This window comes from Lucilia sericata, unplaced genomic scaffold (genome assembly GCF_015586225.1).
Source record: "Lucilia sericata isolate MDLA Ls3-8-SP2 unplaced genomic scaffold, ASM1558622v1 Contig000010F_arrow, whole genome shotgun sequence".
NCBI classification, from domain to species: Eukaryota; Metazoa; Arthropoda; class Insecta; order Diptera; family Calliphoridae; genus Lucilia; species Lucilia sericata.
In genome coordinates, this window is record NW_023994050.1 from 909,812 (window position 1) to 930,288 (window position 20,477).

The following is a 20,477-nucleotide window of genomic DNA, read 5'->3' on the forward strand; positions in this document are numbered from 1 at the left end:
GGAGTGTCCTTCAGATTCGGATACCCTGACTACCTTCCAGTCATGTGTGGGGATTTCAGGGTTACCGATCTTCAGGAGCTCCAATATCTCCTCTGGCTTCGCTGGTTCGTCGGGAACTAGGGCAGTGGACCTAGGCCGGCGTGGTATCTCGTCAACAGAGACCACATCCAGCTTCGCTCCATCCCACAGGCCATCCAAAAGAGCTATCGCCAGCTTAAGTAGCTGAGCAGAACGCTCATTTGAGCAGGCCATTAGCTTTACCCGACCACGGTACCAACCAGCATCATCGCACTGAGGGGGGGGACCTGGGTTCTCCTTGAGAACTCGCCAGAACACTCCCATCAGCTTTCTACGCACCATATCCCAGTTTGCATGAGATATGGAGCAGTCAGAATCCGCACGGTCGATGATGGCACGTACGAGGTGACCCTTGGCTACCTCGCTGAAGGACCTATCAAACGACCTGTGCTGCTTCAATTTCTTTGACTCGGGCTGTTGCGACTGACCTTGTGTCTCCTCCTCCGAACGTTGCCGTTTAGGCGCGTCTTTCGACGTGAGGGGGAGAATTTGTTGGTCAGCCAAGACGGATTTAGCCCAGTTAAGCGATGACAAGTCATCGGAAGAGAGGGACTCGGCAGGCTCTTTACCTAACCGGTCAATAATTTTCTCGGCGGCGCGCCGTTTAATGAAGGCCCTTCTTGCAGGTGTAACGTGCCTTGAGGGTTTGCTATCGCCCGGTTGGACTGGAGGCACAGCTGGGGAACCCGAAATCGAGTTCGCAGTTCCTTCACTGGCGGGGGGAGGTGTAGCTATGGTACCCGAAATCTGGTTCGCAGTACTATTGCTCACGACAGGCACTGGGTTAACTGCCTTGGCAGCACCCGAAGCAGGGGAATTGGCCGAGTTTTCATCGGTCAGGGCCTGGGCAGCCTTTGAAGTACTTGGGGTGAGAGACAGAGGTACTTCGCCACCATTTTTGGTGCAACCCTTTTTAGGGGGTGCTTTATTTTGGCAGATTTTGGATTTGGGTTTCCCCTCCTCCTTTCCTGCCGGTTTTTGGTTGCCGGTAGCTCGCGGATTAGTCTGGCCCGGTGTCGCCGCCAGACTAGCCCGGATCTCAGTAGCATTCGATTCACCGCGACCTGAAATCGCCGCCGCGGGAATAGGTTCTCCGGAGATTGTAAGGCCCCCGACCGGATACATGGGGCACGTCTTTTTTTCGGACATTTGGACATTTTAAGGTTTGCATTTTATACTTACTGCCAAGTTTAAGAAAGCTGCCTCGCCACGTGGAGAAGACAGACCACCAAGCCGCCCAATATGGGAAAAACAGACGCTGGTGGATTTGACGGACGTTCTAAAGGACAGGGTCCAAAAGGACCAAAAAGAACGGACCGGTACTACCGGGTGCCCTCTCAGCCACGAAAAGGGAAAAACACCCGGCAGACCCAAGATATCTGATAGCCGCCCCAAAGGGGAAAAACAGACGCTATCAGATTTGGGGGGGGGTAGTTCTTAGTAAGTGCTCGCCATGAGCCCCTCTGGTGTGGGTGTCCCTATCCAGCACGGCCTGCATGGGTCATTACACTTAAGCCTTCGCATCGCGTCAAGATGACTACCCTTCGCGAAGGGTGAACCATAATAGGGGTATTAGAATCCAATCATATTTTATACTCTGCACCACTATAGTGGGGAGGGTATAATCCGTTTGTGCTGATGTTTGTATGCACAAAAATATTTGTCTAACACACACCTTAAAATATACTATATTCGTCCGTCTGTCCTTCGTTCGTCCTTCCATGCAAACATTAAATTTAAATCGGTTCATTATTTCACCTAGCATCCATCCTACGGAATCTTCCTAATATAGCTACAAAGTCCCTTTCAGAAAATCAGCTTGTATTCAATAGATATCATAAATATAGGCATTGTGGTAAATATCTCCTATTATAACTTGACTAATTCATCTCGTACAACATTATTTTTTTAATCTCAAATAAAAATATTAAATTTTTTTATTTAAGAAATGTTAGTTTATTTAAAACACATGCTACAACAGTTGTATTTCGAATTTTTAACGAAATAAGCAAAAATGGAATATAATTTATAATCACAAACATAACAAAAATTTTATTAACTATTTATAAAAATAGGTGATTTAGACCACATATCATTCAGAAAACATATGCAAGTTGTATATATGTACATATATTATGAATGATAAGCTTTTGTTTAATTTTATTTATGCAACAATTATCACATTCAGCGGATACATCTCGGTGATATCTAACTTCTACATTTCATGTATAAATGTTAATATTTGCGTGAAAACATACGTTTGTATGAATTTATATCTTATTGTTTGAGGGTGATTCCATTGAAGTGAATTGAATGCAAATATCAGTTAGATACATTTGTAGCAAATATCCTGCATTTATTTATTGCGTTTTTGTTTACTACAAAAAAAGGAGAATATACAACAAATTTAATAATTATACGTAGATTGTTTTCGTAATATTATGCTAATCTAAAAGATGAATAATATATCATTTTAAAATGAATTTAAATCTTATGTAGTAATGAAATTATAGAATTAATTAGTTTCCGATATGTTTCTATCGTTATTAATGATGGTGTTAAAACATTAATATAATACAGAAACTAATTGATATTTTATGTACATTTAAACGATGAATATATGATATATGTCGAGAAATCATTATTGACTATTACTTTTTCGCTAGAGCTATCCCAAGTCCAAGAATTCCTCCCAAAACTAAAGCAGCTCCACCAGCCACTGCCATGCCTTTGGCCATTTCCTTGTCGTTTTGTTTCTTAATATATTCCTACGACGAAAACAAATAATTGTTAATAAATTCTTGTTACATCATTATTTTAATCAATTATTTTAACTATGTACCTCTAAAGATCGGACTTGATCATTTGATTCGATATCCAAAAATGCCCGACAATATTTTAGACCTTCTGAATAATTTTTTATTCTAGCATTACCAAAAGCCAAATAATAAATATAGTCGCGTCTTCCCTCCGGATGTATTCGGGCTAAATCCTCCAATATCATAATGCCCTAAAATTAGATTTATTAGAATATTCCAGTACTTCGGGTTAACAAGACCACAAATTAAAATCAATTAAAGTAAATGATTCATTATCAATCATACTTCACATGTACAAACCTTTCTGATGTCGTTGGTATATCTGCTACGAACTAAGCAGAACCCATACTCGAATTTGGTTTCTACAGATACTTCTCCATCCAATTCAAGTTCATGAGCATATTTCTTCTCAAATTTCTGTAAATGTTTTAATAATCTGTTTTGGAACCATAAATACATAAACATAATGTTGCTTGGAAATTACCTCTAGCTCATCCTGGGGAACCACTTCGTTCAAAAGTTCCTCCATTATTTATTTCGCAATATTTTTCCTATTCACTGCTTACAATGATTACTTATTTTATTTCTTTATTTTTGAAAACAAAAAGATACTCAGTAATAGAGTTGCCGGATTTGTTTAATTTACCATCCCTCATTAACTTTGTCAAATTAGTGCTTTTTGCCCCATTTTTAGTACTTTTTCAAAGTTTTATATGTATCTTAAAAAGATTTAAAGGCTCAAACACATACAATACTTTGCGTCCAACTGCGACTGACAGCTACGCAACGTAAGAAAGTGATATCCAATCGTTGCGTTGCCGACGTATTAAAAACTAATTAAATATTTTATACCCTCCACCACCATTAGTGGTGATAGAGGGTATATATAACTTTGTCATTCCGTGTGTAACACTATGAAATATTCTTCTGAGACACAACAAAGTATATACAGTGAATCAATTAAGTAATTTGCCTATGTAAAATTTTATAAATTTTAAGAAAAAACTTTATCTGAACAATTATTTTTAGCAAAATAAAGCAATTTGCTTGTTGTATTTTTTAAAGAATATCTTATATTTTAATTTTCTACCATAAAAAGTAAAATCGTGATATTAATTAACGAGATTTTTGATAAAATGTGAACGTATTGTTAATTTTTAAGGTCAATAAAGTATTTTGCTTTTTAAGGTTTTTTGTTAATTTTTTTAATATTGCTACATTATTTTATAAAATTTAATATTTTTATTACTCCTATATATTAGAATAACATTTTTTAGATATTTTAGTAGTGGAACGACTAAGTTTGGACATTTCTTAACCGATTTATTATCCTATATACCTATAAGAATTTTTCAATATTTGACTTAACATGAAATCTATCGTTTCTTTGATTTAATTTCGAAAATAATAAGTAATTTTGATATATTAGGAAATCAATGGATTTGGACCTAGAAAAAAATATTAGTGGGGTATGAATCTATAGATTATAACAAAAATAATCTGGGTTTTTAGTAATTTTGTATTGATAAACAAAAACTACATTACGGAAACCCCATCTATTTGAGGAGTACTGTGTGAATTTTATTTAGAATTGTATAATATTGATTCTTATTCAATAAAGCTAACACTAAGTACCATCCTAGCCACTCTAAGTATGGGGATATCACCGTATACCACTATAGAACTATTACATGCTAGAATTTTCAAATTCTACCTCATATTTTGAATGCATTATTTTATGAATAAAATACAGTAGGCGTAGCTGGATTTGGATAGTTATTCTTGATTTGGGTTCTAACTATATATAAGTGTATGTATTAGCTGAAAAATATTGCTTTTGTGGATCTTAGGTGATGAGAACCGCCTCTATTTGTAAATATCTAAATTAAGTATTTTTCCCGTACCACACGATAGTTCACTTTATATTGTTTCCAACCAACCTAAGGTCTGTTTAGAGGTCTAAATTTAAACATAGTGTTCTTTTAAGTTCGTATATGGACTTTGAAGAAGATAAATGAGGGCTTCAATGGTTTTTGCTTGGATACAAGTCGCTCTCCTTTGGCAGTTAAAGATTTTGAAAGACAACTCAGTGCGTTTTTTTTAATAATTCTTTGTGTTATTTCATCAATTTCTATATTTTATATTTTTTAATGATTGATTAAACATCTCATAATTGAATTTCATTTATATTTTTTATATTGGAATTGCCTCATTATTTTCCTTTAAACATTTTTAAGGCAATAGCTTCACATTTTCACACAATGAGAATATGATTTTTGAAAATTCCAATTGAAAAATACTTAACACGTGTCCTTTTAACAATAAAACAATAAATTCCAAAAAGCAATTAAAAAATAATTTGAAAAATCCAACGAAATTAACTGGAAATTTCAATATGCAAAATACTTTATTGACGTGCAAATTCTGATGAAAAATAATAAAATGCAACAACAAATGCACCAAAATTTTTATTTTAATAAAGAAGGTTTTCCCATTCTACACAAAATCTATTTTCAATTGGAAAACATAAATTTACTTTTTACCTGTTTTTTTGAATTTTATTTATGAACAAAAAACAAAATTCTCTTAAAAAAAGGTAGGCAAAAAACTTAGTTGATTCACTGTATATTCTTAGACCTCATGAAATTCTGAGTCGATCTAGCAATGTCCGCCTTCCGTCCATCTGTCTGTATAATACATTCCCACGATAACAAGAAGCAACAAAAATTAACGAAATTTACCCAAAATATTTATTATTGTCCTAGGCAGTTTGGTATTGAAAATGAACAAAATCGGTTCACATCGGGAAAAGTTTTGAATCAAAATTTAAAACTCCGAAAAAATAAACATTTTTTACACATTCTGATGTAATTTTCACGAAAACTATGCAATATAAATACATGAAAATCATCATACATTCGTTTCTACACAAGAACTTGATTCCTGCTGAAAATTGCCAGCATCGGTCCACAATTTCATATACCTTTCATACAAAAGTACATATTCCCGGAAAATGAGTTTATTGTTAATAACTTCCGTTAGAATGTGGATATCTTCACAAAATCTCACAAGTTAAAATCTTATGTGAATAGAATTCATTCAGAGAAAAAATTTTCAGGATCGGCCCATAATTGGTCATAGCTCCCAAACAAGGTACCCTCCCGAAAATCACTTAAACGCACTTAACTCATTACTTAATTCAGATATCCATATAAAATTTGGTACATGTTTGCTCTTATATACAGAAATATTACCGTAAATTTTTTTTGCGACCGGTCCATACAATGTCCCCTCCTGAAAATCACTTAAACGCACATAACTCATTACTTAATTAAGATATCCATATAAAATTTATATACATTAACGTTACTGTGAATTTTGTTGTTCGATAGGTCCATAATTGGTCATAGCTCCCACACAAGGTCCCCTCCCCTCCCCTTCCACTAAACGCAAATAACTCATTACTAAATTAAGATATCCATATAAAATTTGGCACAAGTATTTCTTTTATATACAGAAATGTTACTTTTTTCCGATCGGTCCATAATTGGTCATAGATCCCATGCAAAATCCCCTCCCGAAAATCACTTAAACGCACATAACTCATTACTAGGGATGCCAATCCTGAAATCCCGAAAATCCCGTGATTTTTCGGGATTAGAAAATCCCGAATCCCGGGATTTGCAAAATAATTTCCGGGTTTTTTTCGGGATTAGGAAATCCCGAATCCCGGGATTTTTCAAAATGAATCCCGGGATTTGTTACTAAAATTTTTTTTAATTCTTTTTTGAGCCATAATTCGCTTGAAAATTACGATCTTAGTTTTTTTTTTGACTTATGCAGAACAAAATTCAGCACAGCAAACCTTGTACATTTTGAACCTTTTATTATTATATGTCTATAGTAGACTCATTCTATTTAGGTCGCAAATTTGGACCAAAATGAACACAAGAAATCCTAAAAGTACCTCCTCTAAAATTCAATTTGATGCCAATATTAATATCAATACATTACAATCAGCTATTTGATAAAATTCATTTTTAAAATAGATTTGAATCTACAAAAATAATAAAAAAAATTCTGCGGCCTTCACCTTCGTGAGAAGGTTAAATATAAGTTTGTTATTCCGTTTGTATTTTCCAAAATATATATATTTTTAAATTGATTCTCCTAAGTGGAAAGTATTTTGTTGTCTTCGTAGTATTTTACAAGAAAATAATAAACCATTCTTCGATCGAATCCTTCGAATTCCATCACATACCGGAATATTTATTTTATTTCGGCACAGTCAAATATAAAATTTATTTTTTAAATAATATCTAGAAGGTTTTGCATTTCATGCTTTCTACAAATCTGAGTGATAACGGTAAAGGTAAATTAAATTGTTCTGAATGTAGATAACATTTTCCAAAGAAAAGGTTCATTTATGATCTAAATTGATATTCGAAGGATTGAACGTTATATTTATTATACCCTACACCACTACAGTGGGGAGGGTATTATACATTTGTGCTGATGTTTGTAACGCATAAAAATATTTGTCCTACACCCACCTTAAAGTATACCGATCTACTCAGAATCACTTTCTGAGTCGGCCGTCGTTTGACCCTAGCCCCCATACGAACCCCGCTTTAAAAAATATCTTAAACGTCCAAAAATTTACTTATAACCATTAGTATCGCGATGAGATTCAGCTAACCTTTATATATAAATTACATCCTTCTTCCCAATTTTTTGAGGATCGGTCCATATTTGACCCTAGTTCCCATATAAAGCCTCTTCTAGAAATTTTGTTTTCCATCAATAAATTGCTTAAATACATCGGAATTAAAGTAAAATTCAACAAATTTTTTATGAAAAATTAATATTTTTTAAAATATATCCATGGTGTAGAGTATCATATAGTCGGCCATGTCCGACTATACTTTTCTATTTGTTTTTATTTAGGAAGCATGTATGTAGTTACCAAATTTCTGAAATTATGATATTCTAAAAGTTTTTATTTAATTTAAATGTATCTTCTGTCGATTAATTAAGATTAAACAATTTTCTTCACAAACATGAAGATTTAAGATTTTCATGTATAAAATAATAAAATTTATGTAATCCCGATCCCGTAAAATCCCGGGATCCCAAAATATCCCGGGATTGCAATTTTCAAAATCCCGAATCCCGGGATTTGTAAAAGCCAGTCCCGTTTAGCATCCCTACTCATTACTAAATTACTAAATCCATATAGAATTTAGTACAAGTATCGCTCTTGTATATAGAAATGTTACTGTGAAATTTTTTTCCGATCGGTCGATAATTGGTCATATCTCCCATACTTTAACCGTATTTAACTAGTTGCATTAGTGCCGGTTCACTCAGGCAAACTTTTTGTAGGAAACTTTTGATTTTTGTGTATGAGAGAAAGAAATATAAATCATCTCTTTCTCTCACACACAAAATCAGTTTCCCTGTGTGAACCGGCACTACACTCAATTTGTGTAGAACAAAATACATATATATTTTGAATTTCGTTAAATATTTCACACACATGCATACATGCAAATTATAAGCATATCTTATGGCGCTGAAAAAATATAAAAGAAAATGGCGTTTGTAATGTTTAATAAATCTTGCAATTGTAACAGATTTAAGCTGTTTAGCTCTATTTAAGACATGATAAAACTTATTTCTACAAATATTTGATCAATTAAAAAAGTATTAATATAAAAGTAGCTGGTGGGGGGTATTTAAGATTCGGCTCAGCCGAACTCTAACTTGTTTAATAATAAAACAAATTTAAACGGCACAGTTAAAAAATTGTTTTTTTCGCACACACAAATGATTTTTTCAGTTTTGTTTTTGTTCATATAAACACATACATTAAGCACGAGCTGTCCGTCGCTCATCGACAAAACGTATTGTTTGTGTTTAGACCAAGATTGGCAACCGAAACGGTATTTATAACGGTATTAATAGCAAAATGTATTAAAACTAATAAAAAGTTAAAAGTAAACATGTAAACATGAGTGTCTCCAACAATAGAATTTGGAAAAGTCAAAAAATTGAGTGATTATAGAGTGATTACTTTTAATATTGTTTAAAAGTATTATTATGGTGCAAAAAGCAAATAGCACCAACAGAAATTTCTAGAGGCTCCCCATTTGGGCCCTATAACGTTTTACAGATCATCTTAAAATGGCCGCAGAATACATATTGTATACTTTTGTGGGTCTACATTTTCTTATTTATTAATTCAGGATTTAGGTAATACCAAAACTACTTCCCTCTAACCATAGAAAAATAAATAGAACTGAAACTGAGAATAAGAAATATTACTCTCTCACATGTACAGGTTCTGTGTGAATTTCATACAATTGTATGAGTATTTTTATGTTTGTTTACATAAAATAACAAAAATATGAAAGTACAAAATGTATCCGAATACACCATACCCTACCACATTGCGAGTAAGTAGCAATAAGTTATTTAGTATTTTTTAATGTAGAAGTTATATTCAAGAGATTGATGTTTGCTTAATTAATGAATGTACTACTCATTATAACAATATATAGTCAAAATTTCGTATATATAAAATTTGTTGAGTCGAATTTTATAAATACTCTATTCTTGTATAGCATGTACCGCTTACAAAAAAGTTCAATAGGCTAATTTATGGGCGGATTACATCATTAACATCGACGCAGGTGTTACAAACTTTAAGACGTAAACAAAATACCGTTCGCATTAGTGTGGTGTAGGGTGTATTTTGACTGCATTTGGGCTGCTTTGAAATTAACAATAATCGTTCATATCAAGCGTTAATTTTAGCATTAGCACAATTCCTTTGGCAAAATAGCACCTGCTGCTGCAATAAACACTGCTAAAAGTTATGTTTTCCCATAAAATTATTGAAAACATTTTCAGAAAAAAAAACAAATTGTTCAATCGTTTTTATTTTTTAATATTATTTTCAAGTGTCAATATTGACTCAACCCAGCAACCACAAAGAGTTTATTTAAAATTAAAAATAATTTTTAATGAAGATCTTTCTTACATTGGTCAACTGATATTGAATAAAAATGGCTAATTCAAACCATTATTTCATAAAATATCGAAATATAATATCAAACAAAAATATAAAAACTTTTTAAACGAAAGAGTTTGTGTTTGTTGGGTTACATATTTTTCAACTAATACATTCTCACGACTTAGGTTTTTGACAGCAGACTTAGGTCACAAAGTATACAGAGGCGTCACTTTTGACATTTAAAAAAGTCTAAAATCAGCTTTTGTTTGATTTTGAAATTGTTTGGTGAGAAGAGGTATATAAAATACAGCTAAAAAAATTATTGAATTCGTTTTGTGCGAAAGAGAGGGAAATAGATTTTTGCTCGTGACGCCTCTGTATACCCTGTGCTTAGGTTTTGTCATACTCAGTTTCAGTTCTATGTATACCTTTTCTATGCCTCTAACATTATTGGACTATGGGGACAATGGGGCTTATCATGTTCTCAAATAATTTTAGGACATCACAATGTTAAATGGGGTATGCTTTTCTTCATATATTTGGGTTGGTATTGGACCAGTCCTAATCTTTCGAGAAGTACTCTTTACACGCGTGTGCCTAGTTGTCTTAATTTTAGCAGATAAACAATAGACATATACCCGCCAAATTTTTTCATGTTTTGGTAATGATCAGTAGTTTTTTAATACATTGCATTGTAATGATTGCAATTTTTAAAGTATATGTATATGAAAATATCCAATTTCTACCACTTTAGATAACTTTAATGCAAATAGATGCAAGATATCCGTATTGAAACTGGTATAATACCGGCATTGATGCTGTTATGATAACGATATTGTACCGGTATGATACCGGTATTTATAATGATAAATTTATTTCGGAATCAATACCGGTATTCCATTTTAAACGGTATTTAAGCGGTATCGGTTGCCATTTGGTATATTGGTTCCGTTAATATATCGAAAACTGCTTAACATATTTCAAATCTAACTTACAATTCAATCTTACTTACAATTCTACAGGATAATTTAAGATATATCAACTTAATTTGACAGAATTTGGATGCACTATAAATGCATCATAGCAGAAGAAAACAAGTAAGATTGCTATATTTGGCTGTGCCGAATCTTATATACCCACCATCAAATCATAAGTCTTAAATTTCAGGTGAATTTCGAAAAGTGGACATATACTATAACAACCGATGTTTTTGCTTCTACAATTTAATCATTTATTGGATATTTTCTAAACTGATTGATCATATATAAATAGTAATCTAATTAGGGTGATGGTAGCACTTATTTTATCATATTTAATTATTTTTTAATGTTTTGATTTCCTTCAAATTTACTTATGGTCAATTTTGGACCGATCCTCCTAAAATTCTACAAAGATTTTGCATTCAATAAAACTTGTTATGTCGAATATCAATGCTTTCTAAGCCTTATATGAAGACTTTAATCCAATATGGCTCGATGCTCATAAAATTGGACAAAAAGATTTTAGATCTCAAAAAGCTAGTTCGTGATGAACTTTACCGCTACACTGGAATTTTTAAGTCAGTTATGGCTGTTAGTGTCATTCTATGATAGGAGATAAGGTAAATTACGAACCGATCCTCAAAAAATTTTACAGTTAGAATTAAGTTCCTATAAAACTTATTTATGTCGAATTTCATTACTTTCTATCATTTTAAAGAAGTTGTTTATGTCGAATTTCGTTGCTATTCTTTTATGTCGAAGCAAGTTATTGTAATGAGCGTTAAAGACATTTTATGAGGGGGACCTTATATGGGGGGCAGAATCAATTATGGACCTATCCTCTTAATATTTGGCAGAGAGATTTTAGTTTCTATAAAAGATGTTTATGTCAATTTCGTTGATATAATGGCATTTTAGGCAAATTATGAACTTTAAAGTAATTTTCAATTATAGCGAAAACTTGTTTACGTTGAATTTCGTTGCTTTACTATAATTTTGTAGCAAATTATGAGCCTTATAGTCAATTTATGAGGGGACCTTAATCGGGGGTAGGGTCACTTATAAACCGATCCTCATAAAATTTGGCAGAGAGATTTTGGTTCCTCTAAAACTTCTTTATGTTGACTTTCGTGATTTACTGGCATTTTTAAGAAAGTTGTGAGCTTTTAAAGTAATTTTCCGAGATGAACCTTATATGGGGAATAAGGTCAATTATGGGCCGATTTTTTAGTTCCCCAAATACTTGTTTATATCGAATTTCGTTGCATATTTAAAGCAAGTTATGATCGTTATTGTCGTTTTCTGAGAGGGACCTTATATGGGGGGTGGGGTCAATTATAAACCGATTTTCATAAAATTTGGTAGGGAGATTTTGGTTCCCTTAAGACTTGTTTATGTCGAATTTCGTTGCATTGCTATCATTTTGAAGCAAGTTATGAGCGTTATAGTCGTTTTCTGAGAGGGACCTTATATGGGGTGTAGGGTCAATTATGGACCGATTCTTATAAATTTTGGTAGGGAGATTTTGGTTCATATAAAACTTGTTTATGTGGAATTTCATTGACATACTGCTGTTTTTAAACCCGCCATGATTGTTTACAGTGGTTTTCGGGGGGCCACTTGTATGGGGGTGTTCCATACAAGGAACAAATACTAGGCCACAGAGGAAATAATCAAGGCGCTGACCAGATATACTTTAATTTACAATAAAGTTGACATTTGTAGTTGGTTAGTTGTTTGGTTGTTTCTTTCACTTAAATAATACAATCATTAATAATACAAGTTTAAGAAAATGAAGCAAATAATTACATTTTGTTTAATCACTAGGCAAACTAAAAGATTTCAAACCTATTGTCTTACGACGTGTTCAAGCAAGTTCTCAAAATAGTCGCTAACAATAACAATGTTAGAAAAAATTCAAATACAAATTACTGAGTTGTATAAATAAAGCATTAAAAAATAAAATAATAAAAGATGTCGCCTCCCGTGAATGTTCCTAGGGAGATTCACCACATACATCAAGCACCGCTTTCCCACATAATATTCTTTACGGCCAATTCACTTTGAATATAATTGTGATCAAAAAAATCACTTACTCGCCTCAATTATCCATCGCCTTAATGAGAACTCCCCTTCGGTTCACAAAATTACGGATGCATGTTATACATGCATCGGTGTATAAATCAGCTGCCAACTCAATATTAATCGCTCGGGTCGTTAAGCACGTGAAAAGTGCCCCCAACGTTTCTCCCTTCGGCGTCCAATTGTAACGTACATTGCCCCGAAATAATCAATTCTCGTGTAGGTGAAGGGTCTGAAATACGGCTGTAGACGGTTGGCAATTGTCCCACCATTGGAGGGTTTGGTTTGGCCCGATCTTTACGACATTTTTGACAATTTGACTTTGCGCGGCACATATGGCAATGTTGCCTTCCCGAAATTGGAAAAGTATTTTCAATAGGGGCTGGTTTTGATCGGGTCCTTTGAGAAGCTGAGAGTTTAACGACGTCCCGTTCACGGCTGCAGCGGCGTCAAATACGAGTCTTAATTTCCCTGGCTTGTTAACCTTTACAACAGCAAAATGTGGTACATACCATTTATGCAATGACTCTCTTAAAATTTCGTCTGGTGCACGTAGATGTGTTATCCAAAACACTCTCCTTATTTCATTAACCATGAGCTCATCATTTTGATGAAAAAATTTACTATAATTCCACATTACGATAAAATCAGTGATGACATGACGATTTGGCAATATGATTGGATGTTTAGATGAATCGGGCAGGGCCATCGCGTAATCCAATCGACCATGACACAAATGAGACCATCGGCATTTAGACCTGGAGTAAGTGATGACTATTCCTGGATACGATACCTTTTGAATTTAGGTCGGCTACTTCCTGTGCATACACTTCGGCTTAAACCGTTTTACATATTTTCACCTCGGCATTCTGAAGTTCGCCTGCTGTCAGCTTATAGCTCGACTTCCATTCAATTTTCCCCGACATAAATCACAAAATCGCATCACCCATACAACTGTTCTTTGTTTACGCAGATAACTCGAAAATTTCTTAAAGTCCATTAGGATCGTCTCAATAGTAACTACACAAATTCTTCTTTTCTCCTCTTCCGTTGCATTCAAACAAATCTGTTGTGACCACGATTGTTCATCCTCCAACAAAAAAGAAGGACCTTGTGTCTATGAGTTGTCGGGGTTATATGTCACTGGATAATTTGCCCTAGTAGCGACGTCGGCAGAGTTCAAGTGCGTTGGGACCAAGCGCCACTGGCTCTCGTTTGTCGATTCAAGAATCTCGCCAACTCTATGCGCCACAAATACCTTGTACTGGCGATGATCCGATCTTATCCAGCCCATTACAGTTCTGAAATCGGTCCAAAGAATTGTCCTGGATGGCTGAATTCTGTGGCATTCAATAACCATATTATTTAAGCGTGTGCCCAAGACCGCTGCTTGTAATTCCAGGCGAGGGATAGATAAAGCCTTAAGTGGGGTACATTTAGTTTTTCCGACAATAAAGCTGACATAAATCCCATTGCTCGTAACTATACGCCAGTATGCGACAGAGGCGAATATGGTTTCGCTGGCGTCATTGAAAATTTGGAGCTCAATTGACCTGGGCAGACCAAATTATTCAGTTCATTCCAAAATCCGAACCCACAGAACAAAACGATTATAAATGTTGGCAGAAATCTCCTCGTCCCACTTTACACCAGTGTCTCTCTTACTGCTGATGAAATTCTAAGCGGATCGTCCTCCTTCTGGTAGCTGCAAACCATGTCATCTACATAGTGACTATTTATAATTACATCCATCACCTCAGGTTGGTCGTTCGCATTTTCGAGCGGATTCAAATTTTTGACAAGTTGTGCGCTACATGGAGAACAAGTGTCGCCGAATATCATGGAAACCATATTCCTCTATACTATATATTCCTCTACTGGTTCGTTTCGATCAGATCTCCAAAGAAATCGCTGTGCATCTTGATCGGATTCACGTATTCGAACCTGCAGAAACATTTCCTTTATATCGGCACATATGGCAATGTTGCGTTCCCGAAATTGGAAAAGTATTTTCAATTGGGACTGGATTTGATCGGGTCCTTTGAGAAGCTGAGAGTTTAAAGACGTCCCGTTCACGGCTGCAGCGGCGTCAAATACGAGTCTTAATTTCCCTGGCTTGTTAACATTTACAACAGCAAAATGTGGTAAATACCATTTATGCAATGACTCTCTTAAAATTTCGTCAGGTGACAGTTTTCTGGCATAACCTTTCTCTATGTAATTGGCCATGCACTCTTTATATGCCTTGGCAAAATCCTCACTCTTTTGCATTTTCCGTTCCATGGAGTTCAAACGATTTAATGCCATGTTGAAACTATCCGGAAGTTTGACGTCATCAGATTTCCACAACAGGCCAGTCTCATAGCGTGATTCGATTCTTCTGGTTGTATAACTCAGAATTTGAAACGCACGTTTTACGTTTTCGGACTCGAGTGGTTGCTTTATCACCTCTACACCGAAATTTTCGGTTGTAAAATAGTCAGCAACTATTCTCTCACACTCCGCCTTCTCCTCATGAACATGAAGTACAATTTACAATAGACCAGCCGACAATGGGTTAGATTCTCGTGGTCGGGCATATATTACCCAACCCAGTAGTGTGTTAGCGACAATAACACATTGACTTAGTCTGACACTCTTCAAATTTGGGGTCAGATGACAATTATCCAATCCTATTAATACCTGTGGGATGGCTTCCATATATATTGGGCTATTGGAAGGCTCTTCAGATTGTGGAATTTGTCATTTAGTTCTTCCAGGTTAATAGATTGTGACTGGAACGATCTTGTACAGTAACTGAGTTGTTCTCGGTGAAAATGGTTCAGGACCTATCATATTCACCTGTGCTTGGTTGACATTCATGTCCTGGTGTAAATTCACATTGTGCACTTTTTTACAAACGCGTCAGAGAGTGTCCTTTACGTAAACACGAAAAGCAAAGGCGGTTGCCCTTTACAAAATCCCATCGTTCATCAATAAGCAATTTCAAAAACTGTTCACATTTAGACAAGAAATGGGAATCATTACATTTGGCACAATGTATTTGCCTTTGAACATCCTCTTGGACTATCTCAGCAACAGCAAGAATTGGCTTTGTATTGGTGCATGACTGAGTATTGCCTTTCATAGGAGTATTACCCTTAATAGGCCCAGGTAATGAGGTTGTCGGCAAATTTGGCGTAACCAAATGGCGTAATTTTCGCCATCTGATTAATCCATGCGTTAAAATGCTCCAACGTCGGATACGGGCTAATCAGCGTTGAGTGGGAGGCCCATTCTATACGTTTAGTCATTGGCATCTTAGAGAAAGTTCCTCCATCAATGTTGGATTACCCAAGTGTTGTACGGCATTGTAGCTCCTCAAAAAAGTTGTCGCTTTTGTAGCAAATGGAACTATCCTTTCAAAACGATTCACTGGTATGGCAACAATCTCACGCACTTTCTGCAATTGGCTTATAATCAAGAGCTCGGGACGACCATATTTAAATTCGAGCTGTTCAATTACCTGTTGGACATTACGTGGATTTATCAGCAAACATTCCACCTCTTCACGTGCTGAAGTAAGTAATAATTGAAGTAATTGGCTGTTGTAGACTATAATGTACATTCGTATTGATATATATTTACTTTGTGTTAATTTACTTTTATATTTTTAAATTTTGTTAATCATATTTTCATTGAAACTGTAATTTTAATTTGCTTTTGAATTTTAAAATATTTTGTTGAGTTGTGAATAAAACTTGAATAGAAATCATACACAATAATTGGCGACGAGGAAAATTTTTATAAAAATGGAAAAACAATTTGCCCAAATGCTTAAGGATCAGCAAACTTGGGCACAACAATTGCTTGAACAACAACAAGATTTTTTTGCACGTTATATAAATAACGTTAACACAACTCCGAAGAAGAACATTCCGCCTTTTTCCAAATTTGAGATCAGTTGAGACAATTTTTCTGCTTATTCCAATCAACTAAAAGAACATTTTAAAGCGTATGAGTCCAAGATGCCGAGCAAATGAAGTCCTACTTTTTATCGTGGATGGGTCAAGATTTATTTGAATTGGCAAGCAAATTGTTCGGAACAGAAAAACTTCAAACCAAAACTTTTCAAGAAATCATTTGTAAGCTGGAACAATATTATGCATCGAAAGTTCACGTGTTAGCAGCAAGATTTAAGTTTCACAACAGAGCGATGCACTTATTTTAAATACGTCACATGAAATAGCAAGAACTGCCGCTTTACAAAAACAAAACCCATCTTTGGAGGAAGTCATCAACATAGCAGAGACCTATGAATCAACACAATCATCATTGGAAACAATAAGAAACAACAGTCTTCCGCAAGAAGTTCAACAAGTTAAATTTAGAAATCATAATCCAAAGTACCAGCAACAAAATAGTCAAACTAGCAAAAGACCAAGCAAAATATCACCTGAAAATCAATTGCCATCATGTTCGGGATGTTTCAAAAATCATAAAAAACAAAATTGTAAGTTTCGCAATGCCAAATGCCACAGATGTGGGAAAACTGGTTACATAGCCCCGGTATGTAAATCTAAAAATGTTAATAATATAGAGAATTCTGAAGACTTAGTCTCTGATTCTGAGCATTGTCACCAAATTAACAATCTTTTAATTAGAAAGGATAAGAAGTTATTCGTTAATGTTCAAGTCAATGAGCATAAACTTGAATTCCAGTTTGATACTGGTGCATCATGTTCCATGATTGATTTAAAATCATATAATCTTTTCAAAAATTTGCCTATATATAAAACCGACACAGTTTTGAGAGCTTATGGTAATCAAAATATCCCTGTTCTCGGTATGTTAAAGGTAGATGTCTCATTAGGTTCTGAAACCAAACCTTTGAAATTGTTAGTGGCCAATACATATGAAGGCTCAAATATTTTCGGCATTGATTGGTACGATGCGTTTAAATGTGTTAATGATATTTTCCAGTTGGAAAGTCTACATGAGCAAAATATTTCAAAAAAATATCCTAAATTGTTTTCAAATTCATTAGGTTGTTGCAATATGTTTAAAGCTCATTTGTATTTGAAGGAGAATGTCATTCCAAAGTTTTCAAAAGCAAGACCTATTCCTTTTGCACTTCAAGAACAATTTAAGGAAGAAGCTAAACGTTTAGAAGAATTAGGAATTTGGAAGCCTATATCATATAGTCCTTGGGCTTCTCCAATCGTTATAGTCCCCAAACCTAATTCTAAAATCAGAATTTGCGCTGATTTCAAACAAACAGTTAATCCCCAGTTGGACATGGAGCATCCCATTCCAAAACTAGAGGATTTATTATATAAATTAAGAGGTGGTTGTGGTTGTATCCCATTCCAAAACTAGAGGATTTATTATATAAATTAAGAGGTGGTTGTAAATATTCAAAAATAGATTTGTCTGAAGCTTATTTTCAAATTGCCATGGATGAAGAATCGAAGAAAATATTAGTTGTTAACACCCCTCTTAGCTTATTTCAATACCAAAAGTTGCCTTTTGGCGTTTCCAGTGCATCGGCAATTTTCCAACGTTTTCTCCAACAATTAATTTCTGATATTCCTAATACCGTTAATTATCTGGACGATATAGTTGTAACGGGTAAAACTCATGAGGAACATGAGCAAAATTTGAAAAAACTCCTATCAAAATTAGAGAATGCTGGTTTAACATGTAATATAGCCAAATGCTCCTTTATGCAGGACGAAATTGAATATCTTGGTAATATAATTAGCAAAAACGGAATTGAGCCATCCGATAAAGGTATTATTGCCATTCAAAATTTACCTAGACCAAATAATACATACTACATGAAATACATAAACAACTTTTCTACTTTATGTGAACCTCTCAACAAATTGAGAAGAAAGAATATTCCCTTTGTGTGGGGAAAATGCCAAGAAGAAGCTTTTCAAAATCTTAAACAGCAACTTATTTCAACAACTAAACTTTCTCATTTCGATGATAAATTACCATTGTTATTAGCCACTGATGCGTCATCTTTTGGCCTGGGTGCCGTTATTTCCCATGTTTATCCCGATGGTTCTGAAAGACCTATAGCACATGCTTCCAAAACGTTAAATGCCCATGAAAAGAATTATAGCCAAATCGAAAAGGAGGCGCTAGCTATAATATTTGGTGTAAAGAAATTTCACAAATATCTTTATGGTAGGAAATTCACATTAATTACTGACCACAAGCCTCTCGTGTAAATTTTCAATCCACAAAAATCGATACCTATACATTCCGCAAACCGAATTCAACGATGGGCACTATTTTTGTCAAATTATAACTTTGATATTAAATACAAATCTACCAATAATCATCAAAATGCTGATGCATTATCAAGGTTACCATTGGAAAGTGATACAGAAATTGATATTGAACTAGATAACATGGATATAAATTTAGCGGAAGAAATATGTTCATTTCCTGTAGATGCTACACAAATTGCAGATTGCACAAAAAAGGATAAACTACTATTCCAAGTTCTGAAATTTATAAAAGAAGGTTGGCCTGAACAAGTTGATGATATTTTAAAGCCCTATTTTAATAGAAGAGAAAACTTAACAACTCTGGATGGTGTTATTTTACTGCAAATAGATAGTCATCGAGTAGTTATTCCCAAATGTTTCCAAACTAAAATACTAAACTTACTTCACGAAGGTCATTGGGGTATCGTTAAAACTAAACAATTAGCACGCCGATATTGTTGGTGGCCTGGAATAGACAAGGCAATTGAAAATTTAATTTTAAAATGTTCACCATGTTCATCTGTACTTTCTATGCCTACAAAAGAGTTCAGTTCATGGATGTGTGTTGATGCTTTTTCTCATTATCCTTATGTTTTTAAAATGAACATCTGCTACAATTAATACATTGAAAAATACTTTTGCAATTGAAGGTCTTCCAGAAGTAATAGTGTCAGATAATGGGCCTCAATTTACTGCATAGGAGTTTAGACTATTTTGTAATTCCAATGGGGTTATACATCTAACTACAGCGCCGTTTCATCCAGCTTCTAATGGTCAAGCGGAACGGTTTGTTCGATCTTTCAAAACATCATTAAAGAAAAATATTGAATCTGGAAAAAACATAGATGAGTCCTTACTAAGTTTCTTGTCAACATATCGATCAACACCGATGGAAAACGATAAATCACCAGCAGAATTACTTCATGGTCGACAACCAAGAATAATGTTGAGCTTACTAAATCCATGTGAAAGAATTTCAAATGAAAATAGAATATCTAAGTTCAAAATAAACGATAATGTGGTTGCAAGATTATATGGAAAACCTAAACGTTGGGTCGATGCACGAATTCTAAAAAGGAAATATGTTATATTTACTTAGGACAACTGATGATAAAACTATTAAACGTCATCAAAACCAAATACGTAAATCCGTTCCTACTATTCAAGAAAAATTAGCAGACAGTGATTTTAACAGAGCTCGTGAATTAGCTAATTTACTTCCTCCCCATAATAATGC

At 34.4% G+C, this 20,477-nt stretch overlaps 1 protein-coding gene across 1 annotated transcript; it reads right to left on the bottom strand.

Annotated features, from left to right (window-relative positions):
* Positions 1-2,404: 2,404 nt before the first annotated feature.
* LOC119603901 (mitochondrial fission 1 protein) lies at positions 2,405-3,560 on the bottom strand. Its single transcript, XM_037956185.1, has 5 exons — positions 3,382-3,560; positions 3,198-3,314; positions 2,921-3,088; positions 2,734-2,846; positions 2,405-2,456 (listed from the first exon to the last, which is right to left on the bottom strand). The coding sequence occupies exons 1-5, from the start codon at positions 3,424-3,426 to the stop codon at positions 2,435-2,437; spliced, it is 465 nt and encodes a 154-aa protein (XP_037812113.1). The 5' UTR covers positions 3,427-3,560; the 3' UTR covers positions 2,405-2,434.
* Positions 3,561-20,477: the final 16,917 nt, after the last annotated feature.

Bases quoted from the DNA above. Each gene is read 5' to 3' on its own strand.
- LOC119603901 (XM_037956185.1), bottom strand. From the start codon at position 3,426: ATGGAGGAACTTTTGAACGAAGTGGTTCCCCAGGATGAGCTAGAG. The intron at 3,315-3,381 runs GTAATTTCCAAG...AAACATTTACAG, and splicing joins TTCCCCAGGATGAGCTAGAG to AAATTTGAGAAGAAATATGC. The intron at 2,847-2,920 runs GTACATAGTTAA...TTTTCGTCGTAG, and splicing joins ATCAAGTCCGATCTTTAGAG to GAATATATTAAGAAACAAAA.